Raw genomic sequence first — 15,146 nt, 5'->3', positions numbered from 1 at the left:
TTCACAAAGATCAAGCTGCTATTACCTAAACCCACTAATAAATCTTAGTATTATTAAAAGTGGGATCATTAGGCACTATGTGCCTCTACTATGTGCCTCTGATGTGATGCAATATGAAGTACTCTGCATCACCATGAAGTATTCTTGCCCCTAAAGCTGTACTTTCATTTCAGCAGTTGGAATTCTGTAAATTACAATTTATAGAAAATACAGGGGGCTAGAGGAAAATTTTCAGTGATACCACAAGGAAGCAATGAGACAAATCCATAATATGGGCATTCAAAAGAATAAAGGACTGGGCTTTTCAACATGCCAATGGCACGAAGACAAAAAGGATCCATGTTTGAGGCACTCAGGAAAATGTGAACACAAACTAAACAAGACATATTAAAAAATCATTTTCATCTTTGTTAGGTCTGATAATGGTCTGTATTATTAGGTGAAAAAAATGTCATTTATCTTAGGGATACCTATGTACATTTTTTTTTCTTAGATCTTGTTTATTCTTTTTTTATTAATTTTTTGTTTTATTTTAAATACCAAAAAACATCAAACAAACACAAACATTCTTAACTTTTGATCGTTCTGTTCTTAACGTACATTTTTAAAAGCAAAATGATTCAATGTTAAGAATAAACTTTCAGAGCCAAAGAGAAAAAAACAGATGAAACAAGTGTGGGAAAACACTGATATTATTGACTTTTGAGAAGTATATGAGAGTTCATTATGATATTCTATTTTTCATAAAACATTTACAAAATTAATTTGACTAAATAAAACAGTTCTAAAAAGGATAAAGAAAATTGTACGATCATTTTCCGCTGGAGTGATACAAGGAAAGGGGCACCATAGAAGCAGCAGAATTTAAACAGGGAGTGATCAGTAATCACCTATCAAAAAGGGAGATGTAAAGAGAATAAAATAAGGAAAAGTATCTTGTGAGAGGCCAATGTGTTTGGAGAACACAGAGAGTTGTAAGAGTTGGACAAATAGCTGTAGTAACAGAAGACAGGGTAGTAAAGAGGCTGCTGAAGGCTTATGTTGGGAAAGGTTGGATGCTTTTTTTTTTTTATTCCAAGAGGAATAACTTGACCAAGGCAACACTCTACAAAGATTCTTCAGGTTATGACAAGCAGAATGACTGTATAGTAGAAAAGTGTGAAGGCTGACAGGCAGACTAATTAATATGGAACATAACAATCTAGTCCAGGTCTGGAGTGAGAGGTACCTATAAAAGTGAGAAGTACTGAAAAAAAAAGAAAAAGTGAAGTACTGAAAAAAAAGTACCTCATTCCTATTTATAGAAGAGCAAACCAAAAACAAAACATATTTTTTATCCAAAATTATGTTTTGCTGTTATGTACTCTAAAACAAATTACCTTATGCTCCTTCACATAGCAGAATTTCAATTTTAGAATTCTTTGATTTTAAGTCATTCAGCAGTGATTTTAAATCATAGTTCACATATATTTAAGCATATTTAAAATGATTTAAGAAGATATTTAATTCAGTATTATGGAAATGTGAACCCAAGAACTATATACAAATTTTATCTAATTTTATAGGACAAAACCTGCCAAATTTGTTTTCCCTTCTTCATCTGGGGCCCACGGACTTTCACAGATGGTATGAATGAGCTCAGGAGTTAACATGAATTTTCTTGAAATTATCTGCAATATTTAGTATTTAATGCATACATACATTTCTCTGGTAAGAGGGTCCCTAGCTTTCATAATATTCTCAAGTTAAGTCTGAAACTCACAAAAAATTAAGCAATACTGACAAAATGAAAGCATCATTGATTGTTAAGAAACAATCAAAAACTTCACTCAATTAAGTTTTCAGTGCTCTTTGAAATATGCCAAAAAAGATTATAAATGAAATACAACACACATATTATTACATAAGGTGAGATTTAAGCTAGCTAATGAATTTGTTTAATTTGCAGAATCATTAACAAATATTTAAAAGACTAATTTAAATCAACATTCACTGCTTACTTGAATTGCTAATGTTTCTTGCTGCTGATGGGCTTCTTCTTGGGCCTTTTCCAGTGCTGCAGAAAGCTCTTCTTTAGCTTTCATTTCACGACATAGAGCAGCTTCCTGTGCCACACTATCTTTTGCAGCATTGGCTTTGTGAAGATCAGTAAGTTCTCTTTAAAAATTAGATTGATAATTTTTGTTTAAAATAAGTTAAAACAACACATACACAAGGCAATGAAGTTTTTAAGCGCAACAGAAATCTACAGGATAGGGGAGAGTTTACAATATAATAAACACTGACTGCAGTAAGAACTCTCTGGTGAACTTGTTTGACGAGTGGCAAGCTCATATATAGATAAACCTCAAAATGTTAATAGTGATTAGGTAATTGAAAAAGTACTTCTTCAACATCTCACTCTGACAGTCAATTTTAAGTGAGTTTTTGATCATTTTCTTACTTGTATGCACTATCGAGGGCAGCCTGAATACTTCGGTTCTTTTCTTCAAGTTCATCCATGTCTACTTGAAGATGGCCAAGATCCTTCTCCTGACGTTCTACCACAGAATTTAGTTTTTTAATAGTTTCTCTATGTTGTTTCTCAACCTCTTCTTTGCCATCAAGAATCTATTGTTATAAAGACAGACAAAAACATTTTTCATTAATACTTGGCAATAATTTACATGACAATATCTGATAAATAATGGAATTCCCAGGAATCTCAAGTATTATGGTATAAAATAAAAATCTTAACATCCATCATATGAATAATTCTTCTCACATGACATTACCCCCAAAATCATTCCAAATGCTCCATAAACCATTTCCAATTGTTTATTTATGCAGTAATATCAACAGATATGTGTAGAGAATAATAATTAATATTCACCTGTTTTAAATGTTGTAACTCCTCTTCTAGCTCTTTAAACTTTTTGGTCAGCTTCGCAATAATATTTTCATTTTCTTTGTCTTTAGCTCTTAATTTCTTAATGATGTTAGAATTATGTAGCTGCTGTTTTGAAAGTTTCTCTCCTGGTGATGGCAAAAAGTATAAATTCAAATACTAGTGATTCCCTAAGACTCTAAACAGAATGTTTATCTAACCAGTGACTTAATATAATAAAATTTTTTAAAACCACAATTTTATAACCCCGAACATAACAAATGATTTGGACAAGAATTATCACTCTATGATAAAATTATTGGGTGAAAGGATACTAGGGAAAAGTATATTTATGGAGTCTTAAAGAATCACTCTGAAGTATTACTTAATTATTACAAAGGGGAAAAAACGTGCTTCTACAATGGAGAAACGTAGCAGTTACCACCTTAACCAAGCATTCAATGTTAGCATAGCCAATAGCAGTATAGCCTGATTTCTGTGCATACTGATGTGATGGAATATTAAGTAAGCAATATCCCCTATGATATTTCTTACTGGAAATATCTGATCTAAATCAAATCATGAAGAAATCTATAAATTCCTGAAAATGGACATTTTATAGGACAAGTGACCTGGACTTTATAAAGGCTTCAATGTCATGAAGAACAGAGAAGGACTTTCCTAGATTGGTAGAAGACTAAAAGGACACAACAGCCAAATGCAATTTACAAACTCTGGTTGAGGCATAGGGCAGGATGGATAATTAGCTATAAAATATATTTTAGAGACAACTGAGATAATTTGGAGACAACTGGAATAAATGATGAACTATGTCATATACTGGATGACATTTATGAATCAATGCTGATTTTCTTAAATATGATTATAATGTGCTTATGAAAGAGAATGTACTTGCCCTTAGAAGATGCAGACACAAAAAGTAAGGAGCAGTGTATTATGGTATCTATAACATACTTTCAAATAGTTTGGCAAAAGGGTAGATATGGAAGAGGTGTGCTAAGTTGTGAACAGTTGAGGAATCTAGGTAATGACATAATCAGGCATTCACTGTACTGTGTGTTCAACTTTTCTATACGCTTGAAAATTTTCAAAATTAAAATTAATATTTGGTAGACATGAAAGCAGTATGTAAATACTTCTGAAATCATTCCATTTTTTCTATAAACGGGTTCATTAAGCAGAAACAACTTCAACCCACCTTCTGAAATAAATTACTAAATTCCAAATGTGACATATTATATTAATGTTTTTAGTAATTAAAAAAATTATGAAAACATGCACTTAGCCTTCCCCAACATCTCTAATGTTGTAACATAATGCAGTTTCTGATTTCAAGACATCTTAAAATGATAATGATTATTTGTGTTTTATCGACTCTTCCTTCATTGTTTTATTTTAGTGCTTAAATTGTATTTTATAATTATTTCTGCACCTGTATTTCTCTAACACTAAGCTATAAGCTCCTAAGGACAGGAACTATGTTATACTATTTTATCAAACACAATATCTGATATAACAACTTGAATAAATATTTGTTAAATAAATATTTTTATTTGAAAACAACATTTTCACACAAAGTGACTCAATTGTTATCCAACTCTACACTTATTCTGGAAATTCATTTAATTTCAATGATGTAAGAATAAAAATATTCATCCTGCCATTACTTGTAATATTAATACGTTAGAAATAAATGCTCAACGTTAGGAAAATTGTAAAAGAAATTACAGAATATCCACAGAATGTAATTTAATATAGCCATTAATAATCATAAACAAAGTATTTAATAGTATAAGCAAATGTAAAACAAGGAGGAGGGTTGTAAACTGTAACAGATGATCTTAACTATGTTTAAAAATCCATTAAAAAGAGACAAGAAGAAAATATGTCAAAGACTTAATAGTTTCTATAGGATGAGATTATGGTCTGTTTCTCATTCTTTATATTTCTCCAGAATTTCAAAAATTTCTGCAAATAGTGACTACTATTCTTATAACTGGAAAAACTTTAAGAGAAAGAAAAAAAAATTCACTTGACCACCTATTTAAAACTCCTTCCCCTAGGATAATGCATAAGAAAGTTCATTGTCCATTTGTAACGATTTATCTTGTGACGGATCTTTAATTTCTATGGCCCTATTAATTATAAATCATTTCATAGAAAATAGTGCTTAATAATTGAAAAATTTAAAAATGAATATAATGAAAAAAATCACTATCAAATACCAGAACAATACAATAATACCATATAGTACCCAAGGCAGAGAGGAGATACCACATGAATTCCAAAATATAACCTTCAATATCTTAACCCAAACAATGGGCTTTTAAGACCAATTAAAAGCCTTCTTAGAGAACCTAGTTTTCAGAGAGTTCTTTTTTATTTTTTTTACCTCCCTAGAAACAAAAAGTTATAAACATATATCTCTACCTCTATGCATATCACTTTCCATTCTCCTATAAACTGCCACCTATCCTTTCTAAAGTTTAAGTCCAAATTTTCCAGGCTTCCAGTACCTTTTATTAGGAAACAGTAGCTAGTCATGTGGCAAATATTTTCTCTGTTCTTACAATATTTTCCATTATCAGCTAAATGTTTTAACTTTACACACCTTCTTCCATTAATCCTCGGATCTGCTCATCTTTCTCTTTCAAAAGGTCTGTGGTTTCACTACTATTTAACCTAGTAGCAAGTTCTTCTTTCATACTTTTGATTTCCTAAAAATAAATAAATAACATTTATGAATATCACGAAGACTTATTTTCATTCTAATTCTATTTCTAATTTTTTTCTATATTCAAAAGGGCAATCAATAATAATTCTCTGTAAAAATCTATAAATTTTGTTCCATTAACCTGAGTTTATTAATTTGGTTAATTAAGAACAAGAAAACAGCTACAAATATGGTACACAAAACCTGAACACACACACAAAAAAAACAAAATCTGAATACAGACAGAAGCAGGTTTTAATGTGGAAATACAAATAAGGAAAAATTACATTTCAAAACCCTTCTTCACTAGTTCTACGAATATATGCTACATGTTAAACATAACATTGGGAATAAATTTTTCACTGTATTTATTTTCATCATCTAGAACTCTTTGCATTATGAAATAGAAGCAAAAACATAATTATAAAGGCTTCAATAAACTTAAATAAAGCAGAGATTCAGCAGAAAAATGTCAAGAAGGCATATCTTTTAAAACTATAACAGTGATGCAAAAATTGTTCAAGGTTTTACAATCTGATTTTAAACCAAGTTCTAAAACTAGATAATAGCTAAAAACAACTACTACTATTAAGTACTTAAACAATTTAGTCTTCACAAGAGTCCTATGAGGAAGGAACTTGCATTAATCAACTATACAAATCAGGAAACTACGGCTCCGAGAAACCAAGTAACCTTCAAAGATCAGAGAGCTAATGAGTGATCAAGTTATGACTTGAAGCTAGGTCTGGAGTCACTAAAGGCCATGTTCTGAACTATACTTAATACTGCTGTTCATTTTCCAACTGTCAAAAATTCATCCAACCATCAAGGCCCAATTAGAATGTCATATCGTTCACAAAAGCTTCAAGTTCCCAGATCAGAATTCATCTATGAATGATTCTATGATATCATTCCAAACTGCTTATTCATCTCCATCTAGAACTTATTTCATTCTGCCTAGTACTATATAGTTGTTGGCATTATCTCACTAGAAAGTAAACTCTTCACTTAGTAATTCAATTTACCTTTGAATTTCCTATAGATCCAAAGCAGGGGTTTACATATAGCACTACCTATAAAACATATTAAATGGAATTGGATCTAAGTTTTTTCACCTATAGCTAATAGTTTGGATCTATTTTAGGTCTAAGATTCTAAATGCACTATTGAAAAAAAGCACTACTTAACATCTAACTTCTTGATTATGCCTTGCCAGATGGGATACAGTAGGGACAGAAGAGGTAAAGTTGGTTAGGTAGTCTCAAGTTGTTTACTACTGTCTTTAGTGAACCAGCTAATTAAAGCAGCCAAGCAGATGGAAATTCATGATGTATTCCTTTTCTGTAAGAGTATGCACACACAAAAAATAAATGTTAATACTACCAATGGTAAAGAAGGAGGAAAGCAACTTAATGAACAAAGGCAAATGATAAAACAATGTTATTACTAACAGTTGAGATGCAAACAATTATCATTGGGAATTGAATCATGCCCCCCATACAAAAAAGGCTTGTTGAGTTCCAATCGTTGGTCCTGTGAACATGAACCCATTTCGAATTAGGACCTTTGAAGTGTGCCAAAACTGAGTAAGGATGGGCCTTAATCCAACATGGGTGAAATCATTATAAGCAAAGAAAACTGTGCACAGAGAGAGAAGCCACCAAGAGCAGCCAGATGCTGGAAGTCAATGGAACCCAAAGAGAAAGGAAAAGATACCACCATGTGCATTGCCATGTGACTGAAAAGCCAAGGAACCCCAAAGATTGCCAGCCAGCCAGAAGATAAAGACCCAAGGAGGAAGTAAGTCATCTAGTCTGTGTGACTTGGAGCCAATAAATTCTTGTTGTTAATGGCATTTGTTTTAGCAGTCAGGAAACTAAAACAATTACTAACCTTAGTTGGTTACCAATTTTTATAAAATCCAGCTGTTCCAAATAAGAAGAATTAGAACAATGGTTCCCAACCAGGGGGTGATTTTGTGCCCCAGGGAACATTTGGCAATGTTTGTAGACATTTTCAATTATCACAACGTTGGGTGGGAAAGTGGTTTGCTACTGGTATCTTGTGGGTAGAGGTCAAGGATGCTCTAAATATCCTACAATACAAAGGACAGCCCCACTCAACATAGAATTACCCTGCCTAAAATGCCAATAAAGTGCCAAGGCTGAGAATCCTACATTAGAATAAATCAACATTACACCTCCCAAAAAGTTACTAACTAATAAAAATTCATATTTTAAAATTACTTTGGCTTCAAGAAGCACATATGTTTGAAGTGGTAGTAGGGAAAAAGTATATGAAAGTAATGATAAACCCTTTAATTTATATAGCGCTGTTTGGATTTAAGTATTATTTATTCTGATGGAATTAACATTAAAAAATTATCCTCATGATCCTTGCTTGCTCTGTAACTTGCAAAGACTTAAACAGAAGTCATAAAAAGGAGTCTTTGTTCAGATTATTTTAAGTATCAAAAATGTACCATTTTAAACGTATCAATCTATTAAGTATTAATACACTATACAGTATCCCTTTAATCTTATTTCTCATTTCTTAAACCAAAATATTATGAATGCATTTCTCAAGAACCTATGTTTTTATAGAGTTTAATTAATATTATTTTAAACTTCCATTACCTTTTTAGCAGCATCTCTCTCTTTGCAGGCTAGCTGAGCCTTCTTTTCTGCTTCTGCAATTCTTTGAGTAAACTCATCTTTCAAGGAAGAAATGCTACTGCTTTCTTCTTTCACTCTGAACATTTCACTAAATTTAAAATAATGTTTAAGAATGAGGAGACTGTTTATATATTCCTAAGTGTTTAATATATTCCAAAATGTTATCTTTCCAAAGGAAGATAATATTGTCTCCAACACATTCATGCCTTATTAAAACAGATCAATTTAAGATCTAGTAGCTGTCTTTTTTTTTTTTTTTTTTTTGCATGGGCAGGCACCAGGACAAACATGGGTCTCTGGCATGGCAGGCAAGAACTCTGCCTGTTGTGCATTGTGGCCCACCCAGGTCTATTAGCTTTTAAGAGAAAAATTACCTACTTTATTTATTTATAATACCTCAAAGAAAGCCCATTATAAAGTGAAAAGGTCACCAATATTTGATGTGCAAAATGAGAAAAAGTAAACACAATTTTTCATTTCTGTTGGTTTAAACTGATTTTAAAATTATTTTGGCTTGGAAAAATATGTTTCAATCTTTTTGTGTCACATTTTGCCAATCATTTCCTTAAAGCAATGCAATACTCAGTAACTTTTTAAACTACACTATCACAGTTTTCTTTAAATACCTTTGTTTAAAAACTCTGATACTAAAAGATTATCAATACTAAAGAGAGAGGTTTTTTTTTGTCGTTTTTTTTTTTCAAAAACATCTCTCTCCAATGTCAAAGGTAAACTGATACAGATAATTTGAGGAGCAAAATAATCCCTAATAAGGTTAGAAAAGAAATGCTATACAAGACATTTTAATTTCAAAAATATTCTTTAATAACAATAAAGCATATGGATGGGCCTCTACCAAATGTAAAAATAATTATTCGCATTTGTAAAATACTTACTCTTTCAGATTATCATAGGCTTCTTCTAGAAGTGCTTTTTCTTTACTGAGAGACAATAACTGAGTCTCCCTTTTTTCCAGTTTCTCATTCAGAAATTCAACTGTCTGGATAAGAATACATAAAAGTCAAAACATTTAAGTTTAAAAGACCATTTTTACACACACAGATGATGAGCCGTAAAGGTAATCTAATCACCATGATAAAGCTGCATTTTCTCATAAAAAGAAGTTTTAGATATTGAGAACACATAGTGGATGCAAAACAAGAACTCATACATATATAACAGGAGTATAAATTAGTATAACTACATAACTAGTGGGAGTATAAATTAGTACAACCACTTTGGAAAACAATTAGGCAATACCTACTTGAAGATCTATACACACTTTGATGTAGAAAATTCTACTTCTAGGTATAACATAAGGAGAAAATTCTTGTATATGTATTCTAGGTTAGTTATACAAGAACAGTTATAACAGCTTGTTGTAAAAGCAATAATCTGGGAACCCTTGGGTGTCCACCAAAAGAGGAAGAGATAATGCAATCAAGGAAGGTCAAAGAGAGGACTTCAAGGCCTCTGATAATGTTCTATATCTTAGCTGGGTAGTGGCTATATAGGTATATATTTTTTTTAATATATTATCTTTTAAGCCAAACATACAATATATACTTTTTTTAGTATGATAACATTTTCTTTTAAAAAATAAAAGTAATTTGAGGGCGGGCCCCAGTGGCTCAGCAGGCAAGAATGCTTGCCTGCCATGCCAGAGGACCCAGATTCGATTCCCGGTGCCTGCCCATGTAAAAAAAAAAAGTAATGTGAGAAATCCTATGGGCATGTAATTTTATAATACTCAGAATATATCAGTATAAAGCTAAGCGAAAAGCAATGCTTGGATATCTGACTCCCTAGATCCTGCTGAAGCAGTGAAAAATTCATGTGTGAGGGGAAGAAGAGTGTGTTTTCGATTCAAAAAATAAAGTATTACCTGAGTTAAGTCTGAGATTATTTCAGAAATCACTTACCTCCTTAAGTACTTTGAAAATAATTCAAATATATCTTACTGAAAGTACTTAGGGTTGGTTTCTAGGAATGATATTGCTTCTGCATGGAATTTATTTGTGAATAATATTAAGCCTAGGTAAAAAGAACCCGGCAATTTTTTATATTAAATAATTCAATACATGGCACTTACAGGACATTACTTCAAGACATTCTATATTTCAGAGGGAGTCTATTAAAGATTCCAAATTTAGATATAATTTCTATATCCAAAAATCATAGGAAAAACCAAAACTATGACTTAATGTTAACTGAAAACCTCACACCACTTTCCTTCTGTATTTTAAGTAAAAATCTGTCATTCCTAAGCAATGGCTTTGTTCCTTGGATACTTCCCTTTCTCATTCATGTAAGATAGCTACCAATAGTAGATATCAAAAACAGTATAAATAAAAAACAAATTGAAGCAATTAATAATAGAAAAGTATTAGTAATAAATCTAAAGGCTAAATTTCCATTTAAGATTTTATATCAATTATGTGATCATGCAAAAAAATTAAGCTGAAAAACTACATGAAATTTAGATTTAACATCTCGATCTACAAAGGAGTTGAAGATGTATGTTAAAGGAGGAGACAATATTTTGTAAACTGACATGCTCATCAGCATGAGAGAATTTTAAGATAATTATCTAACAATGAAAAAGTAAGCTGGTTAATTATTTTCCACTTATATTGAAATGTCGACGTATTCTATCATAGATCTCTAAAAGAAATTTGAAAAAAAGTGATATCAGTAGCTCTTCGATTTTAAGGTCCTCAATGACACACTGAAATGACAAAATACCTTTTTAAATCAGAACAAATTCTTATATATCACTGGAAATACTTATAAAATAGACTATTTTATCTCTGAAAATGATTTCTTAAAATCCCTTTCCATCTCCTAGAGTTACCTTGCAAACATCTTCCTTCTCAGAAAATGCTTCTGGCTGACTTTCAGCAGCTTTGCATTGCTCAGACACCTTGTCCAAGACAGCATGCTCTTCACTTATTGCTGGAGAAGAAACCAAGATATCAGGCTGTTCACAGTTAACAGGAGTTGCACTTCGTCCACTTTCTTCCATTTCTGTTTCCTCAGTGGGTATAATTAATGTTTCCTTTACTTCTTTAGATTTGTCTTCAACAGACCCAATGATTTTAGTTTTTGGAGTTGAAGAACTAACTGTAATAGGTACTAAAGTATATCCCTTGCCTGACAATTCATCATCTGAATTGATTTCACTTACACTTCGGCTATCTAATGACTGCATGCTAAATGAGTCTATTCTTTCAAAAGCATCAGACGAGCAGCAACTCTCAGTAAGTTTTTGGAAATCATCTAAACGATTATATTCAGGACAAGCAGATGCAGTGAGAAGCTGAAAAGACGTCTGCATCAAGTGAAGACTTGATTTTGAATCTGCAGTCTCTTGTCTTGAACTTGCTGAGCTCTCACTTATTACACTTTCATGATCTAAAACTTCAATATCACTAGTCGTAGAAGTACCTGATGAAAAAGTACTAACAGGAGGAGAAGGCGTATTGCTCTGCCTGTCTTCATGTTTTTGTTCCTTAGGTTCCAAAGCTGTGTCCTTTGTTTCTGCTGTAAGAGGCTGTGTAGATACAGTAGATACATTTTCTGTAGTTGCTTTCACATTAATTACACTTTCAGATATTTTCAAATGTCCAGTTGGCACCTTCATATCAGATTCTTTATTAACAATTTTTTTATTAACAATTTCTTCATGCTTGCCTTTAGTTTTAGGTGATGGAGTCTCTACTGCCAGAGTTTCTCCTAACGCACAAGGAGAAGAATCTTTTACTTTTGACTCAGTTGTCTCAGTTTTTGACTGTCCAGTGTGCAAGGGTTCCTGTAAAGTGCTTTTCACCTCCTCTTCTGGTCGTTGTGATTTAGCTGGTGGTTTTGATACCACTGGACTCTTTTGAATGGTCTGGACATCTGCTGCAGAGAGAAAGGCACTGAAGAAATTTTCAGATTCATCTACCACAGTCCTCCGAACTGGCTTTGTAATTGCTTTAGGAGAGGCTATCGGTGGACCTTGAGGTTCAGTGTTTGATTTTAACCCCCAGGTTGACGTATCCCATCCTCCACTACCAGGGGAACTTATTCCTTTAACAAAAAAGAAATATTAAAATAGAAAAAAATACTTACATTACATTACTTCAATCATGATTATAACTCTAGGTATATATATATACATAAATAAAAAGAAACAAAACCTATGGAATACAACCTGCAATTTGTACCTGTTAAACTCCTTGTTTACTCACTAATTAATGAGCTCCTCAGTTAACTTTGGGCCTTAAAAAGGAAAATCAGTATGGCTATCCCAAGAGAATCTAGATGTCACTGCAAACTGACTCTACATTCTATTCAGTAATACCAACAATAAAACATAAGTAAAGCAGAGGACTAAATGCTAAAAAAATGAGCCCAAAATACTGGTGACAAAAATCTTTTTCCAAAGATCAAGTTAAATAAATGCAAGGTGTTGTTACTGGCGGGGTGGTATATAGGAATCCTATATCTTATGCATGACTGTTCTGTAAACCCACATCTTCTCTAATAAAAAAAAAAGGCACTTAAATAGATGGGAACAATTTGTTCTAAAGAATAAATTCATTTTCATTCATTTAATGACAGGCCCACCTTCCAAGTTCCACTTTTCAACTCCACTCTAACAAAAACTTTTGTTCTCTTTTTAAATTCCAAAATATATCAGCAATTATGAGAAGTTCAATATGAATTTCAGAAATGTGCATATTTTTAGAATTATCGCTTTTTGATACAGATAGTAGTTTACAATAGGATCTAAAAACCCATTAGGAGGAAATAGCTATCTTCTTTAAAAAAGGATCAGCCATAACTGTATCAGTCATCTAAATAGATATTACTAAAGAACCTGATAATTAATTTAAAATGGTATTACTAAAGAACCTGATAATTAATTTAAAATGGTATGTTCACTAAAATATTTAAAGCATTTCTTTTGAAAAAAATTCCTTCTTCCCTTTCTAAATGCAAAAGTGTTAAGAAAAGCAGAATCATTATAAATCCTGCACAATTAGAAGTTAGTGGAAAAAGCACAAGTAACTAAAAGCTCCTAAAACCTATCAAACCCTATTAAATCTATCCTTTAATATGACTTCAAAGGTGACTGGAATAAAAAGTACTTTAGGAAACTTCAGTTTGGGGACATAGTTTTCCACCCATTTGGGCAGCAAATGAAAACAACAGGTCATATAACAGCTTGTAAAAAGTACTAAGATCATAACATGCACACCGAACCAAAATACCTTAAAATAAGTTACCTCATTTTAGGTTCTAACTTTTCAACAATGTAGAATTAAAAACAGAAACCAGAAAGATGTAATAGTAAAAAATAAGTTACTCTTCTTAATATAAAGCTTCATTCCCTCCACCAAACCTACAAGTCTTTACCCCACAAACTAGAATGTCAAATTGTTCCTTATACTGTTTTGAAGATGAAGAAGACTAGGCACATTATAGGCTACCAAGCACGAAATGTTCACTAACTGTTAGCTGTTGTTCTTCCCATCTCTGTTAATTTACATCAGATCTTGCTTGACTCCAAACAGTGCCAGAAGCGCTCAAAGTCCGTGGGTGCAACTCGAGTTACAGGAAGGCTGTGTAAAGGGAGGGCTTGGGGACATGACCAACAAATAAGACCCGTTGTCTGCAGTCGGCAGGACCTGAACCCAGTACCAGGACCAAAGGCAAGGAAGAACTGAGACTGGATTTTCTCTCAGGAAGAAGGCAAAGACCAATCTGGAGACGAAGCATTTGGGTACCGGACGGAGAAAATTACTTCCTCAGAACTCTCAACGAGGAAGGATCCCAATCCACATCACTCGTTTGCCTCAGAAGAGAAGCCTGCAGGAGCCCCTGGAACCCTACCCGTCCCTTCCTTACCCGGCTCTCCGTAAGGAATGGTCTCGGCCCAGGCGCTCGGCTCCTCTTCCTGGATGTCCAGGACCCTGTCGATGGACTTCTGGGCCTGGGAAAGCGCCTGCTTGGCGAAGCTGGAGAGCTGGGAGGCGTTGAACCAACTCATCTCCCCTCCTCAGCCGGAGAAGCAGCGGCAGCTCCAAGTGGGAAGGCCTCACACCAGGCCAACTGGTCTCAGGCCCGGGGAAAGGTGCAGCAGACCGGCCTCGCCCCCTTCTCCACTAGGCGGGCCCTGTCAACGAGGGGCCATGACCCAGTCCCCCCCCCCCAGCCAGGGATGTGGTCCCCAGCTCGTCCCGCACAGCTGAAGCGAAGCGACGGCGTGCGCATGCGTGAGCTTCTTCCACGTACACAACAACCGACTCTGAGAGACCAGAGGTTCCGTCGATAGACGGAAAAACGAAGGTAAGGGACGTTGACGTCACTTCCTGGGGCCCAGGGTTGCCCTTAGTTACCGGAAACGCGGAAGGTCGGTTCCAGCTAAGAGCTGATCTCCGGGAGAAGAGCGAGCAACCAGCCAGAAAGGAAACACTGGAGGAATAAGCGAGTTTTCATGTGGGCTCCTTCCAGAAAACAGCTTACGTGTTAAAAGCTTGCGCCCTCCTGGCCCTTATAAGTGAAAAGGTGGGGCCGGCTGGGCTGCACATTGCCAGGTTTTGCAGGGCTGAGGGTTATATTCCCATTTGAATTTGGATGTGACTTTGGGGAAAATAACAAGTACCTGTGGAACTTCTTGATACATTACCCCTTGTCCCTCCTTCTGAGAGACAGAGGAATAATATTTTTAAAAGGTATTTTGTTTTCATTTAAAATAGCAGAACACAAGCTGCATTTTTACTTATTATGCATAAGAGAGTCTTTTTACAAAAATCTGGAGAACTCTAGGAAAATCTATTGAAATATAAAATGCTTGTCTAATATGCAACATGCTTTGCAACTA

The 15,146-nt window shown here is 33.8% G+C and overlaps 1 protein-coding gene across 1 annotated transcript in view; it reads right to left on the bottom strand.

Annotated features, from left to right (window-relative positions):
* The window catches only part of TMF1 (TATA element modulatory factor 1), a 59,164-nt gene extending 44,575 nt beyond the window's left edge, over window positions 1-14,589 (bottom strand). The window contains exons 1-8 of the mRNA XM_077128746.1: window positions 14,171-14,589; window positions 11,130-12,346; window positions 9,172-9,275; window positions 8,237-8,363; window positions 5,499-5,604; window positions 2,873-3,015; window positions 2,444-2,610; window positions 2,001-2,157 (exon numbers count right to left, since the gene is read on the bottom strand). Of these exons, the coding sequence (XP_076984861.1) occupies window positions 2,001-2,157; window positions 2,444-2,610; window positions 2,873-3,015; window positions 5,499-5,604; window positions 8,237-8,363; window positions 9,172-9,275; window positions 11,130-12,346; window positions 14,171-14,312 (2,163 nt within the window). The 5' untranslated portion in view covers window positions 14,313-14,589. The remainder of the gene's footprint in view (window positions 1-2,000; window positions 2,158-2,443; window positions 2,611-2,872; window positions 3,016-5,498; window positions 5,605-8,236; window positions 8,364-9,171; window positions 9,276-11,129; window positions 12,347-14,170) is intronic.
* Between the last annotated feature and the right edge of the window lie 557 nt (window positions 14,590-15,146).

The sequence above is a fragment of the Tamandua tetradactyla genome, chromosome 15 (assembly GCF_023851605.1).
Source record: "Tamandua tetradactyla isolate mTamTet1 chromosome 15, mTamTet1.pri, whole genome shotgun sequence".
NCBI classification, from domain to species: domain Eukaryota; kingdom Metazoa; phylum Chordata; class Mammalia; order Pilosa; family Myrmecophagidae; genus Tamandua; species Tamandua tetradactyla.
This window is presented reverse-complemented; position numbering and strand designations above follow the sequence as displayed.